The sequence below is a fragment of the Dipodomys spectabilis genome, unplaced genomic scaffold (assembly GCF_019054845.1).
Source record: "Dipodomys spectabilis isolate Male_0828 unplaced genomic scaffold, ASM1905484v1 ptg000728l, whole genome shotgun sequence".
Taxonomy (NCBI): Eukaryota; Metazoa; Chordata; class Mammalia; order Rodentia; family Heteromyidae; genus Dipodomys; species Dipodomys spectabilis.
This window is the reverse complement of record NW_024871405.1, coordinates 310488-333524: the sequence shown is the minus strand read 5'-3', so window position 1 is coordinate 333524 and position 23037 is coordinate 310488. Positions and strand designations below refer to the sequence as shown.

General features: G+C 65.8%; 3 protein-coding genes across 8 annotated transcripts in view; 2 read left to right on the top strand and 1 right to left on the bottom strand.

Annotated features, from left to right (window-relative positions):
- Dhcr7 (7-dehydrocholesterol reductase) overlaps nt 1-23037 on the top strand; it is a 365017-nt gene that overhangs the window by 60954 nt on the left and 281026 nt on the right. The gene's annotated exons all lie outside the window — the stretch shown is intronic.
- Slc22a18 (solute carrier family 22 member 18) lies at nt 418-19401 on the top strand. Of its 6 annotated transcripts, none has more exons than XM_042672600.1 (11): nt 418-519; nt 962-1126; nt 5414-5511; nt 5671-5831; nt 6943-7075; nt 11495-11601; nt 13066-13173; nt 13695-13795; nt 16864-16965; nt 17256-17376; nt 19168-19401. In XM_042672600.1, the coding sequence occupies exons 2-11, from the start codon at nt 1019-1021 to the stop codon at nt 19353-19355; spliced, it is 1227 nt and encodes a 408-aa protein (XP_042528534.1). In that variant the 5' UTR covers nt 418-519; nt 962-1018; the 3' UTR covers nt 19356-19401. The 6 variants fall into 6 exon arrangements, with proteins under 6 accessions (XP_042528534.1, XP_042528530.1, XP_042528531.1 ...); XM_042672596.1 differs by having other exon boundaries at nt 892-1126; XM_042672597.1 differs by having other exon boundaries at nt 418-581.
- Phlda2 (pleckstrin homology like domain family A member 2) lies at nt 21018-21950 on the bottom strand. The gene is made up of 2 exons (XM_042672617.1): nt 21461-21950; nt 21018-21287 (listed from the first exon to the last, which is right to left on the bottom strand). The coding sequence occupies exon 1, from the start codon at nt 21908-21910 to the stop codon at nt 21473-21475; it is 438 nt and encodes a 145-aa protein (XP_042528551.1). The 5' UTR covers nt 21911-21950; the 3' UTR covers nt 21018-21287; nt 21461-21472.

Here is a 23037-nt window from a genome sequence, read left to right as displayed (position 1 = left end):
TGCCTGGGCACAGACAGACAAGACCCCCCTACCCCTCCCCAGTCTCCCCTTCTCCCTCCCGGCCCAGGCTCTGCCTCTGCTCCTCTCCCCCATCCCCTCCCTCAACCCGAAATGAATGCCCACTGCTGCCCAGGTCGGTTCCTTCCCGCGGCCCAGGACAGGAGAAAGGCTGCAAGGCGCGGGTCTCCCGCAAAGCGGCGCCCGGGAGCCGCGGTCGTCTGGCTGGCACGGCCGTGGGCGGGGCGTCCTGGGGGTGTGTTCATTCCGGCCAATGAGCGTACAGGGGACTTGCCAACTAGGCCAATGAGCGCGCTGGGGCGTGTCAGGCCGCCCGTGGGGGCGTGGCCTGGCGCGGCCGGGCCGCGGGGTGGGCGGGTCTGCGCGGCGAGGGGCGGGGCGGGGCGGGGCGGGGCGGGCGGAGCTCCTCGGGTCGCCCCGGAAGCACCGGTGTCCCCGAGACACCCGGGACCGAGGGCTCACCCACCGGGAGCGGAGCCCAGACTCGCCCGGCGGTACCCGGTACCCGAGTCACACCGGCGAGTCCCGACCTCGCGCCGCGTCGAGCGCGCTTCGTCCGCCAGGTGCCCAGACGTGCGTGCGGGGCGGCCGCACCGCCCGTGACCGCGGTGCAGGGGCCGTCCTGCCCGGGCCCGGGCCCGGCCCGCACCCCGGCGCCGGCACAGGCACGGGCGCCCCTCTGGGGCACCCGGCAGCCCGGGCCTTGAGCCTGCCCTGCACGGGCCGGGCTGCCCCTGAGCCTGGCACCGGCTGGCGGGCACCTGCCCCACCCCGCCCCCCTCGGGAGGCGCGTGCCCCACGCCAGGAGTCGTCGGGGGGCGGGGGGCGCCCGGTTCTCCGAGGCGCAGCCCGCAGCCGCCCTCTCCCCTGCAGGCCCCGCTGCCAGCCAGGTGACTCAGCACCGCCCGGATCAACAGGACCTTCGCCCCTTTCCCTCTCCCAGGCTGAGCCGGCTGCCGCTCCCCCTCCCAGAACTCCCCGCCGCCAGCGCCCGGCCAACATGCCCGCGGGCCCGGCCGCCGGGGGCCAGCGCTGGGTCATGCGGCTCACCTACGTGCTCACCACCCTGGAGCTCACCACGCTCTTCATGCAGTTCTCCGTCCTGCCAGTGAGTAGCCCCACCCCACCCCCCCACACACACACCCGGTCTTCCCTGATCCCCGGCTGCCGTCTGTGCCCGGGCTGGAGGAAGTGGGGCCAGGCCCCTTCCCCCCCCACCCCCCCACCCCCGTGGTAACAAGGGAGTTGGAAGAATTGGAGAAGCCCCCCCCCCCCCCAGACTCCTTTCTGTGCCGTCTGGAGGGAGCCATGCATGCATGGCCTTGGCCGCCAGACACTTCAAAGTCTCCTGGAAGCCGCGCACCGGTGGCTCACACCCATCGCACTAGTTATCCGGGAGGCCAGCTCTGAGGGCCGTGGTTTGAAGTCAACCCAGGCAGGAAACTTTATGAGACGCTTATCTCCAATGAACCAGCAAAAAGCCAGATGTGTGGCTATGGTTCGCATGGTAGAGCACCAGCCCTGAGTACAAAAGCTCAAGGACAGCTCCCGGGCCCTGACTTCAAGCCCCAGGACAGGCACAAAACCAAAGAAAAGTGGAGACGCTCAGAGACACTCAGATGCTCTGGAGATACTTGGAGACCAGGCTAGCGGTTGAGGAGCTGCGTTGGCTCCACGCTGGGCTTGAGGTCCACTCAGAGTGTGATCCACTCCCTCAGTGTGCCAGCAGGCCAAAACTGGGGCTCCAGGGCCAATGCTGGTCCTGACTGACCCTTGTTCCCCCTTTCCTTAGCCCCCAAGTTGGAGGCCCAAGGACACTGGGAACAAAGTCACACATCACCAAAGCCCAGCCCTCCCTCCCCCATTTCTGGCCCCAGGAACATGGCAGGGCCCAGAGCCTGCTGCCCTCACCCCTGGCCTGGGGATGGGGGCTGAGTTAGCACTGGCCTTTGTCACCCCCAAGGCACGGCAGGCACTTCTAGCCCTGGGCCCCTCCCTGAGCCCAGGGCTGGCTCCGGTGCCCGCCTCACACCTCCCCCAGCCGCTTGGGCAGGTCCTGGCTTCCTGATATGAAAGGACAAGGGTGGCCCCTCCCTCCCAGGGTCAGCAGAGTGCTCTTGAGCCCCAGAGCCGCCTGGGGCCGCCGCTAGCTTTCTGCTTCTCTGTGGGGCCAGCCATGCTGAGCGGAGCTCAGTGAGACACCCCAGTCCGCGACGGGGAAACAGCAGGGCAGCACCTGCCCTGAACCACCGGCACCCCAGAGCTGGCAGCCATGTGTGTTAGGGGAGGGGTGGTGATGGACGGGCAGCAGTGCGTGCGCCGAGGGTGAGCCTCACCGCCTCGGGAGAGAGCAGCGGGGGCACTGAGAGCCAGGAAGATCACGGAGAGCGGCGTGAGGGAAGCAGCAGAGGGCGTCGCTGCAAAGGCCAGGAGCAAAGGCGAAGGCTGCGCTCCCCGGCCAAGGTCCTGGGGGAGGGGGTCGGTGCAGACGGACAGGGGTGAATGGAGACCAGGAGTGTACCCACATCCGGCCAGCTCTGAGAGCAGTGGACGGCGGGGACTGCGGGGCACAGAGGCGGCTGTGATCCCCGGCCTGCCCGCGGGGTGCAGCCTGATAGAAGGGGCAGGGATCCCGCGCCTGGCCAGGACAAAGCCTTGGCAGTGGAGAGTGGGCGACAAAGAAGCCCGTGTTGGAGAGGGTGGGTTCGAGAGAGCCTGGCCGTGGTGGAGCCCTGGGGAGGGGCGTGCTGGGGTCGTGGCTCAGGGTCTCGGATACCAATGGGCTTCTCCGAAGGAGGGAGGCCAAGGATCAGGGGAGCAAGAGCACAGGCAGAGATGGCTGCTGAGGGACAGGGCCCAGGACAGAGGAAAGCAGGCAGCCACGGGGCAGGTGCCACTGGAGCTGACCACGGAGCCTCGTGAGAAGGGAGGGGTTGCGAGAGGCAGGGCTGGGGGAGACCCCCTGCCACGTACCAATCCAGAGCCCCACGGGTGGTGGCTGGAGTGGAGAAGAAAGAGAGGAGGGGAGGCAGAGGAGGAGGAGGAAGACAGAAGTAACCACAGCAAGTTGGAGGAGCTCCCCAAGGAGCCGGCAACGGTGGCTCACTTTTAACCCCTAGCTTCTCAGGAGGCTGAAATCTGAGGCTCATGATTCAAAGCCAGCCAGGCTAGGAAAGTCAGTGAGACTCTTTATCTCCAATTAACTACCAAAAACAAAAAATAAAAGACAGAAGTGGAGCTGTGGCTCAAGTGGTAGAGTGATAACCTTGAGCCAGCAGCTCTGGCCTGTAATCCTAGCTACACCAGAGGCTGAGATCTGAGGATCACAGTTCAAAGCCAGCCCAGGCAGGAAAGTCCATGAGGCTCTTATCTCCAATTAACCACCAGTAAACTAAAAGCAGTGCTGTGGCTCAAGTGGTAGAGCACTTGCCTTGAGCTGAGGAGCTGAGGGACAGCGCCCAGGCCCAGAGTTCAAGCCCCACTACTTAAAAAAAAAAAAAAAGCTCAGGTACAGGGCTCAAGCCTGAGTTCAAGTACCAGGAAAAGGAAAAGGAAAAGGAAAGGAGGGGAAGAAAGAAAGAAAGAAAGAGAGAGGGAGAGAGGGAGGGAGGGAGAGAGGGAGGGAGGGAAGGAGGGAGGGAGGGAAGGAAGGAAGGAAGGAAGGAAGGAAGGAAGGAAGGAAGGAAGGAAGGAAGGAAGGAAGGAAGGAAGGAAGGAAGGAAGGAAGGAAAGAAATTGGAGGGAGAAGTTGGACTTGGGAAAGTCTTACAGTCAGAAATGCAGGGCAGGATAGGAGGAGGAACTGGAGTCCAAGAGTCCTCGGGGTCACCAGAGGGACAGTAGGAGCCCAATTCCCCCCTGTGGACTGGGGCGTGGGTCACAGAGCATGTCCCCAGGGACAGTCTCTGGCTGACAGGTCCCATGCTCCAAACTCCACGAGGCTCTGAGTGGATGGAGCCTGTGCACGGGCGGGGGGGCGGGGGGGAGACAGTGGTGGGCAGTGGAGCTGGCACTCGGGGGAGAGAGGGCAGAGCGGTGGGCAGTGGAGCTGGGCACCCCGGGGGAGGGCAGAGCGGTGGGCAGCTATGCTGGGCGCCCCGGGGGAGGGCAGAGCGGTGGGCAGCGGAGCTGGGCACCCCGGAGGGAGGGCAGAGTGGTGGGCAGTGGAGCTGGGCATCCCCGGGGGAGGGCAGAGCGGTGGGCAGCGGAGCTGGGCACCCCGGGGGAGGGCAGAGCGGTGGGCAGTGGAGCTGGGCATCCCCGGGGGAGGGGGGGACAGCTGTGGGCAGCGGATCTGGGCATCCCGGAGGGAGGGCAGAGCGGTGGGTAGCAGAGCTGGGCACCCTGGGGGAGGGGGGGGACAGCAGTGGGCAGCAGAGCTGGGCATCCCGGGGGGAGGGCAGAGCGGTGGGCAGTGGAGCTGGGCGCCCCGGGGGAGGGCAGAGCGGTGGGCAGTGGAGCTGGGCGTCCCGGGGGGAGGAGACAGCAGTGGGCAGTGGAGCTGGGCATCCCGGGGGGAGGGCAGAGCGGTGGGCAGCGGAGCTGGGCATCCCGGGGGAGGGCAGAGTGGTGGGCAGCGGAGCTGGGCATCCCGGGGGGAGGGCAGAGCGGTGGGCAGTGGAGCTGGGCATCCTGGGGGGAGGGCAGAGCGGTGGGCAGCGGAGCTGGGCATCCCGGGGGGAGGAGACAGCGGTGGGCAGCAGAGATGGGCATCCCGGGGGGAGGAGACAGCGGTGGGCAGCAGAGATGGGCATCCCGGGGGGAGGGCAGAGCGGTGGGCAGCGGAGCTGGGCACCCCGGGGGGAGGGCAGAGCGGTGGGCAGTGGAGCTGGGCACCCCGGGGGGAGGGGGGGACAGCAGTGGGCAGTGGAGCTGGGCACCCCGGGGGGAGGGCAGAGCGGTGGGCAGTGGAGCTGGGCACCCCGGGGGAGGAGGGGACAGCAGTGGGCAGCTATGCTGGGCGCCCCAGGGGAGGGCAGAGCGGTGGGCAGCGGAGCTGGGCGCCCGGGGGGAGGGGGGGGACAGCAGTGGGCAGTGGAGCTGGGCACCCCGGGGGGAGGGCAGAGCGGTGGGCAGTGGAGCTGGGCACCCCGGGGGAGGAGGGGACAGCAGTGGGCAGCTATGCTGGGCGCCCCAGGGGAGGGCAGAGCGGTGGGCAGCGGAGCTGGGCGCCCCGGGGGAGGGCAGAGCGGTGGGCAGTGGAGCTGGGCACCCCGGGGGAGGAGACAGCGGTGGGCAGCGGAGCTGGGCGCCCCGGGGGGGACAGCGGCCTGCGGCCTGCTGGGAGGGGCCTCCGCGGCCAGCCCCGGCCCCTGGCCGCTCCTCCCCCCCCCCCCCCCGGGTCGGCGAGGGACCCGGGCTCCCGGCCGCCTCCCAGGCCCCAAATGTGTTTCAGTACCTGTCTCGGTCGCTGGGCCTGGACTCGGTCAGCTTCGGCTACCTGCAGACGACCTTCGGGGTGCTCCAGCTGCTGGGGGGGCCCGTGTTCGGCAGGTACGGGGGACACAAGGGCCACCAAGGAGCAGGGGGCTCCGGCCGGACACCCTGGCGCACGGCCCGGACAGTGGGGAAAGGGGGCCCGGAGGCGGGGAGCCGGGGCGGGCGGCAGGGAGGGGAGGCGCGGCGCCGCCGCTGACCCGGCCCCCGCCCCAGGTTCGCGGACCAGCGCGGGGCGCGGGCGGCGCTGTCCCTCTCCTTCCTGGCCGCCTCCGCGCTCTACCTGCTCCTGGCGGCCGCCTGCGTGCCCGCCCTGCCCGGCGTCCCGCTGCTCTTCGCCTCGCGCCTGCCCTCGGTGTTCATGCACGCCCTCCCAGGTAGGGGCGGGGCGGCCCGCGGAGGGCTGGGCGGGGCCTGGGTGAGGGGCGGGGCCTGGATGTGGGAGGGGCGGGGCCTGGGTGAGGGGAGGGGCCTGATGAGGGGCGGGGGCTGGATGTGGGAGGGGAGGGGCCTGGTGGGAGGGGAGGGCCCTGGTGAGGGGCGGGGCCTGGGCGGGGCCTTGATGGCGGGGGAGGGTCCTGGGTAAGAGGGGCGGGGCCTGGGAGAGGCAGGGCGATGGGGAATGGACTTCTAAAAGGGGCGAGTCTCGGAGAAGAGGGGGCAGGAGTCCACAGGCTAGAACATGGGTGGAGAGGGTCGCCCCGGGAGTGGCCTGGGGCAGATGTGGGTGGGAGGTCGTGTGGGGCGTGGCCTGGGGCAGATGTGGGTGGGAGGTCGTGTGGGGCGTGGCCTGGGGCAGATCTGGGTGGGAGGTGGTGTGGGGTGTGGCCTGGGGCTGATGTGGTGGGAGGTCTGGGGGCGTGGCCTGGGGCTGATGGGGTGGGAGGCCTGGGGGCGTGGCCTGGGGCTGATGTGGTGGGTGGTCTGGGGGAGTGGCCTGGGGCTGATGGGGTGGGAGGTCTGGGGGCGTGGCCTGGGGGCTGATGTGGTGAGAGGTCTGGGGGCATGGCCTGGGGCAGATCTGGGTGGGAGGCCTGGGGTCGTGGCCTGGGGCTGATGTGGTGGGAGGTCTGGGGGCGTGGCCTGGGGCTGATGTGGTGGAAGGTCTGGGGGCGTGGCCTGGGGCTGATGTGGTGGGAGGTCTGGGGGCGTGGCCTGGGGCTGATGTGGAAGGTCTGGGGGCGTGGCCTGGGGCTGATGTGGTGGAAGGTCTGGGGGCACGGCCTGGGGCAGATCTGGGTGGGAGGCCTGGGGGCGTGGCCTGGGGCTGATGTGGTGGGCGGTCTGGGGGCGTGGCCTGGGGCTGATGTGGTGGGAGGTCTGGGGGCGTGGCCTGGGGCTGATGTGGTGGGAGGTCTGGGGGTGTGGCCTGGAGCCGATGTGGGTGGGAGGTCGCGTGGGGCGCAGGCCAGAGCCGGGGGGGTGGGAGGGGGGGTCTGAGGGGCGCCTGTGGCTCAGCCCCGTGGCTCAGGCCCCGTCCGCCCCCAGCCGCGCAAATGGTGGTCACAGACCTGACTGCGCCCGCGGAGCGGCCCGAGGCCCTGGGCCGCCTGGGCCTCTGCTTCGGCGTGGGCATCATCCTCGGCTCCCTGCTCGGCGGGACCCTGAGCACCGCGTTCGGGTGAGTGGACCGGCGGCCTCCGAGGGTCCCGGGCGCGGGCTCCGCTCCGCCCCGCCTTCGGCCTCGGCCCACCTTCCCTGACCCGGGCTTGCCGGGCTGGCTGGGTGCCGCCCGGGCGCCCGCGGGGCGGGGCGGGGCGGGGCGAGGCGGGGCGCAGGGAGGGGTGGGGCGCATGGAGGGGCCGGGCGGGGCGGGCGGGGCGCAGGGAGGGGCGGGGCGGGGCGGGGCGCAGGGAGGGGCGGGGCGGGGCGCAGGGAGGGGCGGGGCGGGGCGCAGGGAGGGGCGGGGCGCGGGGAGGGGCGGGGCGCGGGGAGGGGCGGGGCGCGGGGAGGGGCGGGGCGCGGGGCGGGGCGCGGGGCGGGCAGCCACCAGGGGGCACCAGCGCCCGGGCTGGGCTGCGGGAGACCCAGCCGTCCACACCAGCAGCAGCGGAGAAGAGCATAACTGTCCACCCAGCGCGGATGGAACGGAGGGTCCTTCCCCTCCCCTCCCCCTCCTCCTCTTCCTCCTCCCCGCCTCCTCTTCTCCTCCTCCTTATCCCCTTCCTCTTTCTCCTTCCCTCCCCTCCTCTTCCTTCTCCTCCCTCTTCTCTCCCTCCTCCTCCTCCCCCTCCTCCTCCTTCGGTGGGACTAGGGTTTCTTGCTTGCTGGGCTTACTTACTTGGCTGGTACTTTGCCACTTGAGCTATACCTACACTCCTGCTTTTTGCTGGTTATTTTGAAGATGTCTCATGGACTTTTCTTCCTGGACTGGCCTCCACCTTCAATCCTCTGGATCTCAGCTTCCTGAGTAGCTATGATTAGACATAAGCCACCAGTGCCCGGCTAGGATGAGTTGTATTTAGGAGGAGAAAGGAGTAAGGGCTGAGTGGCTCGTGGAGGGCCGGGCCAGGCCTGGCGGTTGAGTTGTGACAGCCAGGAGGGAGGCAGATGTGGGGCTTGGCTGGCTGTGGGAGGGCAGATGATGGGGAAGTTGAGGGCACGGGCTGGATTGTGTGCCAGCCCTCCAAGGGGAGGAGAGAGAAGGGGCCTGGAGAGGGTGCAGGGGGGAGGGGCACTAGCAGGCATGGGCAGCGGGGGGAGGGGCCCCAGGATTCAGTCGGCTCACAGGGACACAGTCGCCTGAGGCCCAGAGACTGCTGCCAAGGGCAAGGAGACATTGTCTCACGTCACCAGGCTCTCTGGCTGTGGAACGCACCCAGGGCTGCGGGCTGCCTGGCACCCATGGGTGCTGAGGAACTCTGGTGGGGCCAGAGCGGACACACACAGACCTCCTGCCAGCCCACACATGGCCTCGCCCATCTCCACCTGCCTTTTTGCATCCCAGAGACTGACCCAGAAGACATGATTCACTTCCCTTTCCCCCTGCCACACCATCCAGAGCATTCCATTCCTTTTCCTGCATCCTTTCATCCGGAGATCTCAGGCTCTGGATTGTCTGGAACCTCAACACTTATAGATGCCGAGTGTTTTCTTTGGTGGGTGGGGAAACTGAGGCAGGTGGCAAGGGGCTGTGGAAGGCTCTCCCTCGGGGTGTTTACCTGTAAGATGCAGGGGTACTCCAGGAGGCTTGGTGGCCACAGCTGACCGGCCGTCCTGCGTGGTGGCTGCCCCCAGTAGTGAGAGGGGAGGGGCTTTGGGGACCTCGGCTGACAGGTGAGCCCGTGATACCGAAGCCTCGCCGCCCACCGCAGTGCACCCAGCCCGTGCCCCTTATGCTTGCCTGGGTGGTGACCCCTACACCACCAGGGAGGTCGGGGCCAGCACTCCTCTGTCCCTGGCCAGGCAGCTTGTGACTCTCAACCTGCCCCTACTCCTGACATCCCACAGGCCCACACCCAGCCTTCCTTCCCCTTCCTGGATTCAAACCAAAGCCTAGTATGGGGTCTCCCTAGCCTCTGCCCCTCTGCCCGGCCCACGTGTGCTGTCCCCATGAAAAATCCCAGCGTGCCGACCCCCACGGCCAGGAGGCAGGTGGGAGGAGGAAGTGGACTTGTCGTTGGGGCTGCAGGGGGTGGACGCTGGTAGAACTGGTTTGGCCCAGCCCGGAGTCCCAGCCAAGAGTTCTGGTGTCCCTAGAGAGCTCCGGGCAGAGCACAGGAGGCGGCGCCTGGCTTGTGGCCCCAGCCCAGAGCCCCACAGCCCGGGGATGGGCAGAGGCCCTAGGCATACAGGCCTGCCAGACCCCGCTGCAGCCCCTGGAGGCCTGCTGTGTAACTGACCACCGTCTAGGCACAGCGTGGGGCTTCACAGGCCCTGCCTGTGGTGTGCAGATTCCTGCAGCACGCTCAAAGAAGGGCGCGTGTCCACCGGTCACGGCCCGTGGGCAGGACACGCTGGCAGAGTGCAGAAAGCAGCAAAGGGCTAGGGTGAGAGCGAGCCGGTGGGGTCAGCGAAGCTGGGAGGGCGGGGCTGGGCGGGGAGCGGAGGGGCCGGGAGTTCAGTGCGCCACTGGAAGCTATCCACGTTCAGTGCTGAGGACCAGTGAGCAGCCCCGGTGATGTGGAATTAAACCCTACGTGTAGATCTGGGTGAACTGTGATGGGAAGCGCGTGGCCCTCAGGCAAATCCTGGCCGCCCCGGCCGCTCCCAGGGTCCTGGAAGACACCTTCCACCTGGTGGAGGGGTACTGTGGGGAGGGCCAGCCCAGCCTTCCACCCAGCCAGTCCCAAAACTCCCCCAAGACTTTGCAACCCAGGATCCCCGATTCTCCAGAGGGCTGTGTCCACCGTGCGTGGCCAAGATTTGAACAGATGCCGCCAGACCCCTAGAGGATCTGAGATCTGGATGGGAGGAGGGTAGGCCACAGCCCCTGGAGGTCATGCTGTCCTCTGAGATCACCTGCTGTCCCTCCTGGGTACCAAGTGGCCAGTGTGACACTGAGCCTGCAGCCTCTGCTCCCAGGAGCCCCCTCCCCCGTGTCTCATCAACTGTCTGGAACAAAGAGACTCGAGGGCCCGCAGGGCAGCCTGCCCACCGGGCAGCTCCCGGGCACTAGCATGGAGCGCCGGGCAGGACGCAGCCTCGGGGTAAGAGCGGGTGGACGCTGGTGTTCGGGGCACCTGAACAGACAGGAGAGGCTGAGGGGGGCTGGCCCCGGGGACAGGCGCACGGACAGGGGCCAGCAAGGGGAGGCTGTGGGCAGGGAGGGGCTGCTGGTTGGTTTGAAGGCCGCTCAGGGCTGTGCTGGGTCACGGGGCTCCGAGGCTGTCGGGGGACACTCCTCAGACTTTTGTGTTCCGACATGGTCCAGGCAGGGTGCAGTGGCAGGTGGGGCAGGTGGCCTCCCCTCCCTCCCCCCCAGCCCCAGGCCTCAGATCCAGTGACCAGGCTCGGGGCTGTCACACCGGTCACTGGTACCCACGAAGGACAGCAGGTGACCTGTTATCTCAGGGTACAAGGGAGGGAAGGGAGGAAGGGACAAATAAGGGACAAAGACAAATGCCCTTGTACTGCCTGTACCTGGGAGGTTCCCAGGGAGGGGGCGCTAAATGGGGGGGGGGCTGAGAGGCCCAACCCGCACCCCCAGGAACGCCATGCTGTCTCAGAGGAGGCTCTGAGCTAGAGAGACTTCTTGGGAGGAAGTCCGGGGCACAGGCCCCAGGGTGGCAGCTGCCCTGAGGAATTTCCTTCCTATTCCCGTTTCCCTTTGGGCGTCTGGTTCTGGGGGAGACGGACAGAGCCGCGTGGGGGAGAGAAGACGCCTCCAGGGCCCCGGGTCCCTGAGTGCGCTGGTCTTTGGCTGACCGGTCCCCACTCGCTCCGGATCCCTCGGGGTCCCAGGGGAGGGGGCTTGGCGCCCTGCCACCCACCCTCGCTTGTCATCGGCTCCCAAAATAGCCATGGCGTGGGCCTTTGCTCTGGGCGCTTCCGGGCCAGCTGGCAAAGAAAGCGGGTTTTGTCTCCGCCTGGTCAGCCCCGGCAGGGACATTTGGGCCTCAGAGGCCAGAAGAAAGGCCTTTCTCTCTGGGGCCTGCCACCAGGGCCGGACAGCCCTCCACACCCGCCCCCTGGGGCCCCAAGAGGCCTCACTCTGGGGTGCAGTGCCCAAACCTTCTCTGCCCACTGGCCAGTGGAAGGCCCATTTGTGGGGAGCCCAAACACAAGAGCCTTGGGCGGGGGGCGGAGTGGGGGGGAGGCCAGAGCTGCGGAGGAGGGGCCGATGGGACACGCCGGCCTGAACTGACCTGGTGACTGTCGTGCCCGCCGAGGGACCAGGCTGCTCCTGCTGCTTCCCCAGCCCTGTCCTGCCCGTGGGTTCCCACCAGAGTTCTGGCGAAAGCGTGATGTCCACGTGCACACACGTGTGGGCCTGTGTGCGCTGTGTGCACGTATGTGAACATGTGTGTCCCCGACTGTTTGTGGTATGTGTGTCTGTGGGGCTACAAGCCACACACCACAACCCGGGTTGTGTCCCCAGGATTCTTTGTCCCATCGTGGTGGCCCTGGTGGCCAACCTCCTAGGAGCCGTCCTCAGCCTGGCCTGCATTCCCAGCACCACCAAGAAGGCACAGGCCCCGCCTCCAGGTGAGCCCCTCCTGGCCAAGCCAGGGCCCGGTGACTTTGGGGACACACAAGAGATCTGGGAGCCACTTCTCTCTTGAGCCCCTCTTGGCTACGGACTCCCCAGGAGCGGCGCTGGGAGTGGGGCCTGGACAAGTGGGCCTGGGGAGACAGGGGTGGCAAGGTGCGGTGGGGCACGCAGTTCTCAGGGCTCCAAATCTCCAGCTGGCCAGTGAGCCTCATACGCCTGGGGTCCCCAAGGCAGAGCCAGCTCGGCTCCTGCTCAGGTCTTCTCAGGGAGGCCCCCAGCCCCAGCCCGAGTGCCTGGCACATGGCAGGACCCCAGGCCTCTGCCCAGGGGCTGAGATGGAGATTTGCCTCTCGTCACCAGGGACAGTGCCTGAGGGGGCAGCCAAGCCCAGCACAGGCCTGAGACACAGCAGGTGAAAGTGGCCAGGGGTCAGGCACGCCTCCTGACAGTTGCTGCCTTCTGGCCTTTTTGTTTGTTTGGGTTGTTGTTGAGTTGTTTGTGTCAGTGATGGAGCGTGAGCTCAGGGCCTGGGCGCTGTCCCTGAGCTTTGTCTCTTCAGGGGGCTTTACTACCTGAGTCACAGCTCTGTGGAGAGAGAGAGAGAGAGAGAATGTAATCAGAGATAAGAGTCTTACAGACGGGCTGGGAATTTGGCTCAGTGGTAGAGTACTTGCCTCGCATGCATGAGGCCCTAGATTCGATTCCTCAGCACCACATAAGCAGAAAAAAGTTGGAAGTGGCACTGTAGCTCAAGTGGTAGAGTGCTCGCCATGAGCTGAAGAGCTGAGGGACAGTGCCCAGGCCCAGAGTTCAGCCCATGACCAACAAAAAGAAAGAAAGAAAGAAAAGAGTCTTACAGACTTTCCTGCTGGGATAGGCTTCAAACCGCCATCCTCAGATCTTAGTCTTCTAAGTAGCCAGAATTACAGGCGTAGCCACCAGCACCAGATCCTTTTTGTTTTGTTTTATTTATTTTTCTGCTTGGCTGGTTGGTTGGTTTTGAGCCAAGCTTTTACTTATTTTCTTTTTGTCCTGAGGCTGGCACTCTACCACTTGAACCATGCTTCTTTTTTCAGCTCTTTGATAGTTGAGGATCAGAGTCTCTGACTTTTCTGCCCAGGCTGACTTTGAACTGCCGTCCTCAGATCCCAGCTTCCTGACTAGCTAGGATCACAAGCGTGATCAAATCCAGAGCAGCTGTCCTGACCACGTGGGCTGGGGCTGAGGACCTCCCTGACTCCACCGGGCCCAGCAGGGTCCCTGAGGACAGGTGCACTCTGTCCCAGGGCTCCCAGCGTGAGGGACGGTGCGGCGGCCTTCCAGGGACACGGGGGAGGGGGCTGCCGAATGGCCAGCCCCCTTGTGCGGCAGAGCCACGCCCCCAGCCATGGCCCCACAGCCAGGCCGAGCCCACCAGTGCTCTGACCAGCATCCCTGGGTGGGGTGGGGGCGGCCAGGTGGAGCCAAGGCCAGCGTGTTTGACCTGAAGGCCATCACCCGCCTGCTGCTGCTGCCGGGCGTGCTGCCCGTGTTCCTCATCAAGGTCATCTCCGGCCTCCCCTCAGGTGGGTTCACCTGGGCAGCACCCCATGTGGCCCACGATTCCTGGCACTGAGGGTGGAGGCCCGAATCCCTGCACCGCCCCTGCCCTCTGCCCGCCTCGTGTCCTCTGTGTCCCCGTCACCAGGTCTGACCTGCGCCAGGCCGGCACGCCCATCCATGGGGGCTCAGAGGGGAGGGGGGGTGTGGGGTGCTATGCTGCAGGGGGGAGGGGGGAGGGAAGGCGTCACCCAGGCTGTCCCTGGCCTCACCAGATCGCAGTCCCTGTAGCCCGAAGGCTCACAGTGCCCAGATCCCTCCATCCCCTGCCACCGTAGCCACCCTTGGCTTCAGAGGCCAAGACACTAAGAGGGGAGATGAAGGAGCCTCGGACGCTCGCTGTCCACGCGGAAGGCGCCCAGGCCCCACCGCCTCCGGGGCGGGCTCCCGGGGCGGGCTCTCAGCCTCAGCCGGCCGCGGAGGCGCCCGCAGCGTTGGAGCATGTGTGTCGCCCTGACCGGCCGCCCGGCCTCTGCCCTCCACGCAGGACTCTTCATGATCATGTTCTCCATCATCTCCATGGACTTCTTCCAGCTGGAGGCCGCGCAGACCGGCTACCTCATGTCTTTCTTTGGGGTCCTCCAGATGGTGAGTGGGGCACACAGGGCCTCTGCCGGGGAGGTAGGGAATGGGGGGGGGTCTCAGTCAAGAGGTGCCTCCAAGTTTGGCCCAACAGCACTCCCGCCCTGGGGATCCTCCGCTCCGTGGCCTCTGCCCGTGCCTTCCTCTCTCAGCTTCTCCTTCTCCAGCCCTGGCTCTGAGCGCCATCTCATTCAGACCACCTAAAGACCCCAGGCGGGTGGCCAACCATCTGCCTGACGGAGGAGGAATGCCCAGGAAGGCGCAGCCCAGTGGGAGCTGGGGGGGGGCCTTGGCTGCCCATCCACACACACACCACACACCTGGTCCACACGCAGCAGGTGCCGTGTGGGTGCTCAGTTGGCACTGCAGACCCCGGAGCTGGAGCTGGCCTGCCGTGTGGTGGCGGGCCTGGCCGGCAGCGGTCCAACCTCTGCCCCCAGCCCCGGACTGGAACGAGTTCCTGACCTTCATTCGCTTTATGTGCCCACCCAGGGGTCTTTGGCAAATGCCACGAGGTAGAAAGGCGGAGCACCAGGCCCCGGGGGGCCGACAAGGACACAGAGAGCTGGCCCCACAGCTCTGGTCAGCTGTGCCTCCTGGCTTCCGGTCCTAGCCAGTCCCTCCTGCCCCACCCAGCTCTTCCTGGACATCTGAGCCTGGGGTGGCAGAGACAGGCGGTGGTGTGTCCCCAGGCCCAGGCAGCGGGAGCGTTGGCCAGCTGGACTATTGTGGGAGCCGCAGGGGAGGGCTCTGAGCAATTCAGAAGTGCATGGCATTCCAGCACCTCCACACCATCTGCTCCCGTGCTAAGCCCAGGGCCAGCCTAGACCTGGGGCTAAAATAGCTGCTCCAGGAAGGCACTGGACATGGAAGGCCACCACTTGGCAGCCAGCTGGGAGGGGACGCCCCCGTGGGGAAAAGGATCCATCGAAGCCAGGCGCCAGTGGCTCATGCTTCTAATCCTAGATACTCAGGAAGCCCAGGCAGGAAGGTCTATGAGATTCTCATAAAAGCTAGAAGTGGAGGTGTGGTTCACAAGGTAGAGTGCCCGCCCTAAGGGAAAATGTTCAGCCAGAGCAGCCAGGCCCTGAGCTCAGAACCCTGGACCTCCACAAAAAAGAAAAGACCCCCCCCATAGTGGACAGGTCATTTGGCCATCCTTCAGAGCTGGTCCTGAATAGCCCAGTTCAGAGTACATGGGGGTGGGGGCAGCCCAGAGCTGCAGGGGTGCTGAGCAGGACCCTCCATAATAGGGGAGACCTGCCCCTCCCCCAGCGCAGCAGAAGGTGGCAATCCAGTGATGATGGTGTTTGGGGCCAGGGCTGAGGGGACAGGAAGAGGCTGCAGTGACAATTTGGGGGGGAGGGTGGTCTGCTGGCTTACTTGATGTAGGGAGGAGGTCTCAGTAGAGGAGGGGGCCCCTCAGGCTGGGGCTGCTTGATAGTAAAGGGGCAGATACACGCAGGGGAAGGTGCCCATTGGGAAGGCATGGAGGATGGGCGGGAGGCCTGTGGGGAGAGGCCCACCTGGCCTTGGCAAGTGACATTTCCTTTTGTTTGTGGGCTGTGGAGACGCAGTGCGGATGGACCGGCCGGTTCCCATCACCCCTGACGCCGGCACCTCCCCAGAACTGACCACGGGGACAGCCGGCCCCAGCACCTCACACACACCTGTGATCCGAGGCCTTCAGGAGACTGAGAGCTGGAGGACGGAAATCCAAAGCTAGCCTGGGCAGAAAATCTGCCAGCCTTCCTCTCCAAAATAAGCAGCAAAAGACCAGGCTGGAGATTTAGCACAGGAGGTAGAGTTGCAAGCTGGAAAAAGAAAAAAAAAGACAGAGGAAAAAAAAAAAACTAAGATAACGTAATTCTTTTCTTTTCTTTTTCTTTTCTTTTCTTTTGTGTCTGGTCGTGGGGCCTGAACTCTGGGCCTGGAAACTGTCCCTCAGCTCTTCAGCTCAAGGCTTAGCGCTCTACCACTTGAGCCACAGCACCACTTCCGGCTTTTTTCTTTTTGCTTATGTGGTGCTGAGGAATTGAACCCAGGGCCTCACGCATGCAAGGCAAGTGCTCTACCACTGAGCCATCTTCCCAGCTCCAAGATAACGTAATTCTAAGAATATTTTATTATTTGGTGTGTGTACTGAGGTTCGAACTCAGGGCCTTGTACTCTTGCTTGGTTAATTGGTGATGAAGGCTCCAGGTTTTTGTGGGTTTTTTTTGTTTGTTTGTTTGTTTGTTGCCAGGACTGGCTTTGGCTTTGAACTTTGATCTGCTAGGTCTCAGCAGCCTCCTGAGTAGTTAGGCTTACAGGTGTGAGCCACAGGTGCTCAAACAGAGTAGGGTTATTTTTGTGCTGGTCCTCAGGCTCTTTTGCTCAAGGATGGTGCCCTGCCACTTGAGTCACAGCTCCACTTCCGGCTTTTGGTGGTTCACTGGAAATGAGTGACTCACGGACTTAATTAACTGACTCGGCTCTCTTTGAACTGCAATCTTCCCATCTCAGCCTCCTGAGTAGCTAGGATGATAGCTGTGAGCCAGGAGCACCTGGCTATTTTTTAAAAGACACTGAAGGCTTAGCTAGAAGCAGTTGGCTTCTAGAGGAGAGTAGCCAGGCAGGTTCTGTAGAGCTAGCCCTGCCCCTCCCCGCTCTCCCCCCCACCAGCCCACGCTGCCCCACCCCTCCCCTGCCCCCAGCAGCCTGCGGCTGCACCACTCCTGGCTTTGGGCCCGGGCACTTCCTGTCTGGTGGAGAGGGCACTTCCTGATTACCCCACACTTAGATAGGGAGCTTCACCCCGGCCTGGGAGCAGCTTGTGGACGGGGCCTGACCTGCTGAGTCATGTCCCTGCTGTCGCCCGTGTCCCTGGTGTGGGCTCTCCGCCCCTCTGGAGGGGTGTCTGTCCCCCCAGGGATCTTAGGGTGCTCCTGGCCTCTGCCCGGGCCCCAGCCCTGGCCGGTGAGGGTGCCGGTGGTCAGGGGCTATGGAGGCCGATGGGTGTTGGGCAGAGTGTCCCACCTTGAGGGGGCCGGCCGTGGTCCAGCCCCTGACCCCACGCCTGTCTCCTCACCTAGGTGGTCCAGGGTCTGATCATCGGGCGGCTGAGCCGCCGCTTCTCGGAGGAGAACTTGCTGCGGGCCAGCGTGCTGGTCTTCACCATGGTGGGGCTGGGCATGGTGAGACCCCTCTACCCCGCAGAGCTGGGGTCCAGAACCATCCCTGGTGCCCCAGGAGCTGGGTCCGCTGCCTGCCTCTGCCCTCGCAGCCCCCATCCAGGCGTGGAAAGACTGGGCAGGGAGGGGGAAGGCGGGCCTCTCCCTGGCCCTGCGTGAGCATGTGGCATGGCCTGTGTGCTCCCGCGTGGAGCCGTGTGGAGCTGTGTGGCGTGGCCTGGTGTGCCCCTGCGTGGCCTGGTGTGGAGCTGCAGGACCCGGCTCACCATGGGCCCCTTCGCTGCCTCTGCTAGGTTCTGATGTCCAGCGTCTTCCACTTCTGCCTTCTGGTGCCCGGCCTGGTGTTCAGCCTGTGCACGCTCAATGTGGTAACGGACAGCATGCTGACCAACTCCATCTCCTCCGCAGACACAGGTGAGGGCCACACGGGCGCCTGAGGGCAGTGCCTCCCTCCCCGCAGCTGGGGTGAGAACCTGGGGCTGCGATGCTTCCGCAGACGGGCAGAAAGTGGGTGCAGGCAGCACGGCTGCCTCAGGCCCTGCGGCCAGGCCAGGCCAGGGGCGCTGGGAGCAGGCCTTCCGGAGGCGGCACTCCGCTCGGCTTGGATCATGGGCTGGCTCCTGGGAAAGGGAGGGAAAGATGGCTGTCCAAACACAGAGGGTCCACTGAGCGAGGGGCGGGTTTCAAGGGCTGGGGAGAGCCAGTGGGAAGACAGCTGGGAAGACAGGCGTGATGGAGGGAGGAGGGGGGCAGCAGCCAGGGGGCCTGGCCCCCCCCTTCCCTGGCATTAGTGTCCAGGGCTTCCTGAGCTCACAGTGAATGAATGCATGAATGAATGCTCACTGGTAGTGAAATCCAGGAATCCCAGACCTTCATCATGTCTGACCAGACTCAGGTTGATTGTGTGAGAGAGAGTGTGTGTGTGTGTGTGTGTGTGTGTGTGCGCGCACGTGTGTATGCCAGTGCTAGAGCTTGAATTTAGGGCCTGGGCGCTGTCCCTGAGCTTTCTGAGCCTTTTCACTTAAGGCTGGTCCCACCTGAGCTACAGCTCCACTTCCTGCGCTTGGCTGGTTAATTCAAGTTAAGAGTCAGACTTCTTTGCCCAGGCTGGTTTTGAACTGTGATTCTCAGATGTCTCCTGAGTAGCTAGGATTACAGGCGCGAGCCACGGGTGCCTGATTGGACCCAGCTTGCCTTTTGTGGACCAGGTTCCTGTCTGTGCCTTGTCCTGGGCATGCGGTTTAGGTGCACGCTGGCTTGCCCAGGGGGAGGAGGGCTGTGGCTGAGGGCTAAGGCCTTGGGGCTTCTTCTTGAGTCTGAAGACTCAACAGGCTGAGCCAGCCCTTCATCTCGCTGCCTGGGCAGGCAGCATAGAGGGGCTGTTCTGGGGCTGCTGCGTGGGGCCCCTGAGGTCTAAGACAGCAGGCCTCCCCACAGCGGGCAGCCTGTGCCGGGAGGGAGGAGGGAGGAGGGAGGAGGGAGGAAGGCTGCAGGCCTGGTGGGAAGAGGGTGGAGCCCGGCAGGGAGGAGGCCCCTGGCCTCTGCTTGGAAGGCGTGGGACTTGCTCCCCTGGGAACCTGAACCACAGAGGGGGCGGTAATTGCCCTTGTCTGTTACAGTCTGTGGGCCATGTGGGCAGTGGGAGAGGCCACTCCCAAGGTTCCCCGCGGCTACTGAGCATGGGCCGGGACTCAGGCCTGAGCATGGAAGCCCAGAACTGAAGACCCTCTGGGAAGTGGGGAGCTGGGCTATGACACATGAGAGCTGAGCTGGGCGGGGACCCGGGTGGAGAACTGAGCGGCTCTGGCTACCTGAATGCGGCTCCTGCCGTGCCCACCCCAGTTTTCAGTGAGCCGTGCTGGACAACTCCAGCCTTGGCTTTCCAGGGGCCCCAGGTACTAGAAGAACAGGAGAGCCCGGCACCCGGGCCTGCCCTGGGTGGGAGCGAGGCCCAAGTATGACAGTATCTCTTGGCAAGCCCTGGAGTGCGTGGCCTGCAGCCTGACCTGTGACCCCATTCCCAGGCTCCTCTTATGCTCAGGAACTTTGTGGATAGAGAGGAGGCTAAGGTCGTCATTTGGTGAAGTGCCTGTGTGGGGCCTCTGCCCGGCTTGTGTGGCTGGGGGAGCGAGGGGGGTCAGGGGGGTGAGGAGCAGGGTGGAGAGCTGGGCGGCGTCCACGCCCTCACTGCCTCCGCTTCTCCAGGGACCATGCTGGGCCTCAGCGCCTCTGTGCAGCCGCTCACCCGCACGGTGGGGCCCACCTTGGGTGGCCTCCTGTACCGCAGCTACGGAGTCCCTGTCTTCGGCCACGTGCAGTTCGCGGTCAACGCCCTCATTCTCCTGGTGCTCTGGAGGACGCCAGTGTCCCAGAGCAGGGACAAAGCCCACTAACCCACTGCCCCAAGCGCGGGAGGACAATAAACTCTCTGGGACTTTTGCAGATTTTCCTGTCCATGGTGGGAGGCCTGGGCGCGAGGGACGAGGCTGGAGGCCCTAGGGGGACGCAGCAGAGCCCCAGGGACAGGATCCTCTAGCATTGTCTCCTACCACTGACCCAGCCCTTGAGTTGACTAACACAGCAGATGAGAAATCCCAGTTCCAAGCCAGCCCAGGCAGGAAAGTCCACAAGATTCTTATCTCCAATTAATCACCAAAAAGCCAGAAGTGAAGCTGTGGATCAAGGGGTAGAGAACCAGCCTTGAGTGGAAAAAGCTTAGGAATAGTTCCCAGGCCCTGAATTCAAGCCCTAGTACCTCCCACCTCCCCACACACCAAAAGATAGGGAAGCAAGGCCTGGTAAGAAGCTGAGGGCTCAGTGGGTAACCCCAACTTCCCCCAGGCCCTCACAGTGGGTAAGCACCCCTGGTCACCAGACCTGGGCAGGAGGAGGGATTCGTGGGTGCAAGGGCAAGCCCTGGAGCCCCTTCCCTGCTCCCCGACACTCTCACTCCAGGAGCTCCTAAGGAATAGGAATCTACAGATTCCAGAATTCCAGGTACGGCCAGCAGAAGGTGAGGGGCCTCAGACGGCCAAGTCCCAACCTCGCTCCAGACCTAAGACCCAGGCCTGAGGCTCGGCCACCCTGAACGGGGTGGGGGTGGGAGAGGCCCCCATGGGGCATGTGTGGGTCTCAGGGCCCCAGCCGCAGTTTTCTGCTGTTGGGAGGGGCCTCTGCCCCACCGGCACAGGGACTTCACAGGCTTACACAGAATGTCCTCCTGTCTGAACACAGTGCCCAGACAAAGGAACAGTCCCTTATCCAGTAGGGATACCTGGAAGGACAGGGAGGACCCCTGCCCCACTGCAGGTACGTGTCAGGGATTAGAGGACAGGATTCAGACCCTGTCCTCCCGGCTGGTGTCCCCTCCTGCAGGAAGGCCAAGGGAAGGCTGCATGCTCCCTGGAGAGGGGGAGGGGAGAATTGGTGTCCCAGCACCCAGGGAGGGGGAAGGGCCACAGCTAGGCCGGCCTGCCTGCCACCGACTCCCGCTCAGCCTGAGGTCAGAGCCAGGTGAGGAGGCACCTGCCGCTCCGCAGGTGTCTCAAGGTGTAGCGCAGGGGTCTGGTGAGCTCTTGGACCACGTCACCGTCCTGGGCTGGCAGGGGGAGACCCAGGCCAGCCCCCATCTGTTCCGAAGCAGGACCCACCCTGCCCTGCTAGCACTGGCAGGCTGCTGGACCGGAGACACCTTGGGTGCAGCCCAGGGTGGGGTCAGGAGCCCCGGCAGGCTGCCCGCTGAAGAGCCTCGGGTCAGCTGTGGGACAGGTGGTGTGTGGCAGGAGACACTTGAGGACGCCACCCCGCGAGGCGGCATGGTGCCTCGGTGGGGGGTGTGCTGGCCTCGGATGGGTCAGTGAGCCAACTTCCAGCCAGCGGCCCTGCCGGCCGCACCCAGGAGCAGAGGCCAGCCAAGCCGCGCCCAGGGCACTTCCTGGGCTGGGGAGGCGGGGACCTGGCCTGGGCAATGACACATTCATTCAAAGCTGGCTTCCGGATGGGGGTGACCCCCCCCCCCAGGCCTCCCAGGAGGAACCTCACGGTCACAGCTGCTCAGTAAAAAAAGCACATATCGAGACATTTATTTGGAATGGCACCAGGATGCAAAAACAAAATATTAAGACGGAACGGCGTAACAACAAAATAAATACATAGTCCAGTAATAAGTTAAGGCGCCCGCACAGCGGGGCGAGGGTCCGCGGGAGGTCGGGGCCGCCGCCTTGTCCTCGCGTGGTCCGCGGGTGGAAGCCCGCCTGGCTCCCCGACACGCCGGGCACCCCCGGGGCTCCTGCCCGGCAGCGGCCCGTGCGGTCCAGCGTGTGCTTCTGTGAGGAGAGGACTGGGTCAGGGCTGTGCCGGGGCGGCGCGGGGCGCAGCCTGCGGGGCCCCCAACCCTGGGGACAAAGGCTGGCTGGGCGATCGCGGCGCCAGGGCCCCCGAAGTGTCCCCAGGCCGCAGCCCCCCCCCCACGGGCCCAGGCCGCGGCCCCGGGACTCACCGCGACGCGGGCTCAGGGCGCGCGGGCCGCCCGGGACTCGGGCTGCGCGGCGGGCGCGGCGCGCTCCTGGCGGCCGCGGAAGTCCTCCAGCGCGCGGCGGTTCTGGAAGTCGATGAGCGCCAGCGTGATGGCCGCGTTCCAGCAGCTCTCGCCCGGGCAGCGGAAGTCGATCTCCTTGCGGTCGGTGGTGACGATGGTGAAGTAGATGTACTTGCCCGTGCGCTCCACGCAGTCCACCTTGAGGATGGAGTGGAAGCGCAGCTCCTTGGGGCGCGCGCCGGGGCCCGCGGGGAAGAGGCGCAGGCGGTCGGGGGTGAGCACGCCGCGCTTCTTCTTCCACAGCTGGAACAGGCTGTCGCTGCGCTTCTCCAGCTCGCCTTCGCGCAGCACCTCGCCGGGGGTCTTCATGTCCCGCGGGCGGTCGAGGTGGGGGCCGAGCCGGCTCTGCATGCCGCCGGCCCGGAGCGCCCCTTATATCCGCCCCGCCCCAAGCGGGGCCACGCCCCCGGGAGAGCCACGCCCACAACCCAGACAAGCCCCGCCCCCAGCCAGGCCCGGTCCTGTGCTGGCCACTCTCAGGCCAGCCACGCCCACTCGGCTCTGCGCGGGCCACGCCCCCGTCCCCGGCCGAGCGAGGCCCGAGGCCCGGGCCGACCCTCCACTTCTGCAGCGCACTCCCCTCCGGCCGGACCCCCGGCCGCCCGGCCCGGCGGGGTGTGGCGTTGACTCGGGGTCCGCACCCCGCCGCAGCCCGCCCTCGCCGGGGGAATGCGCCGCAGCCGGCCCCGCCGGCGGTGACTCACCACCGGGAAGCCCCGAACCCCCGCCCCCAGCCGCCCGGGCTCCACGGGCGGGGGAAGCGGGGCTCCCCTCGTACCGCCCCCCCCGGGCGGGCCCCGCGTCCCACCTTCCCGGTGGGGGCCGAGCGGGGGGGGGGCCGGTACCGGGAACGACACAGGCCCTCCCTGTGCCCGTTCTGGGGTCCCGGGGTCCCGGGGCGCGGCCCTGAGTCAGCGCCCGCCGGCCGCCGCCGCGCTCGCCCGGCCTTCAAAGGGTTTAATGGGAGCAGGAAGTGGACGCGGCTCCCCCGGTTCCCAGGGGTGGGGGCGGGAGGCCCAGGGCCCCGCGGGCAGCCCGGTGCAGCGAGGCCGCCCAGGCCCGGGCGAGCGCCGGCTCAAGGCCAAGAGCAACCTAGGTCCGAAGACCAGGGAGCCTGGCAGGACAGCGTCCTGGGAGCCAAACCAGGTCCCGGGCCCCGTCCCCCTCACGGGACCCCTCCCCGCGCAGCCTCAACCCTGGCCCTTCCAGGTCACCAAGACCTGGACCGGGCTGTTGTAAGTGCGTTCCACCGTGTGCCTGGGTGTGGGGGGGAGTCAGGGGTGTGAAGAGGCAGGGGAGATGGGGGGAGTCAGGGGTGCGGAGGGGCAGGGGAGCTGGGGGGAGTCAGGGGTGCGGAGGGGCAGGGGAGCTGGGGGGAGTCAGGGGTGCGGAGGGGCAGGGGAGCTGGGGGGAGTCAGGGGTGCGGAGGGGCAGGGGAGCTGGGGGGAGTCAGGGGTGCGGAGGGGCAGGGGAGCTGG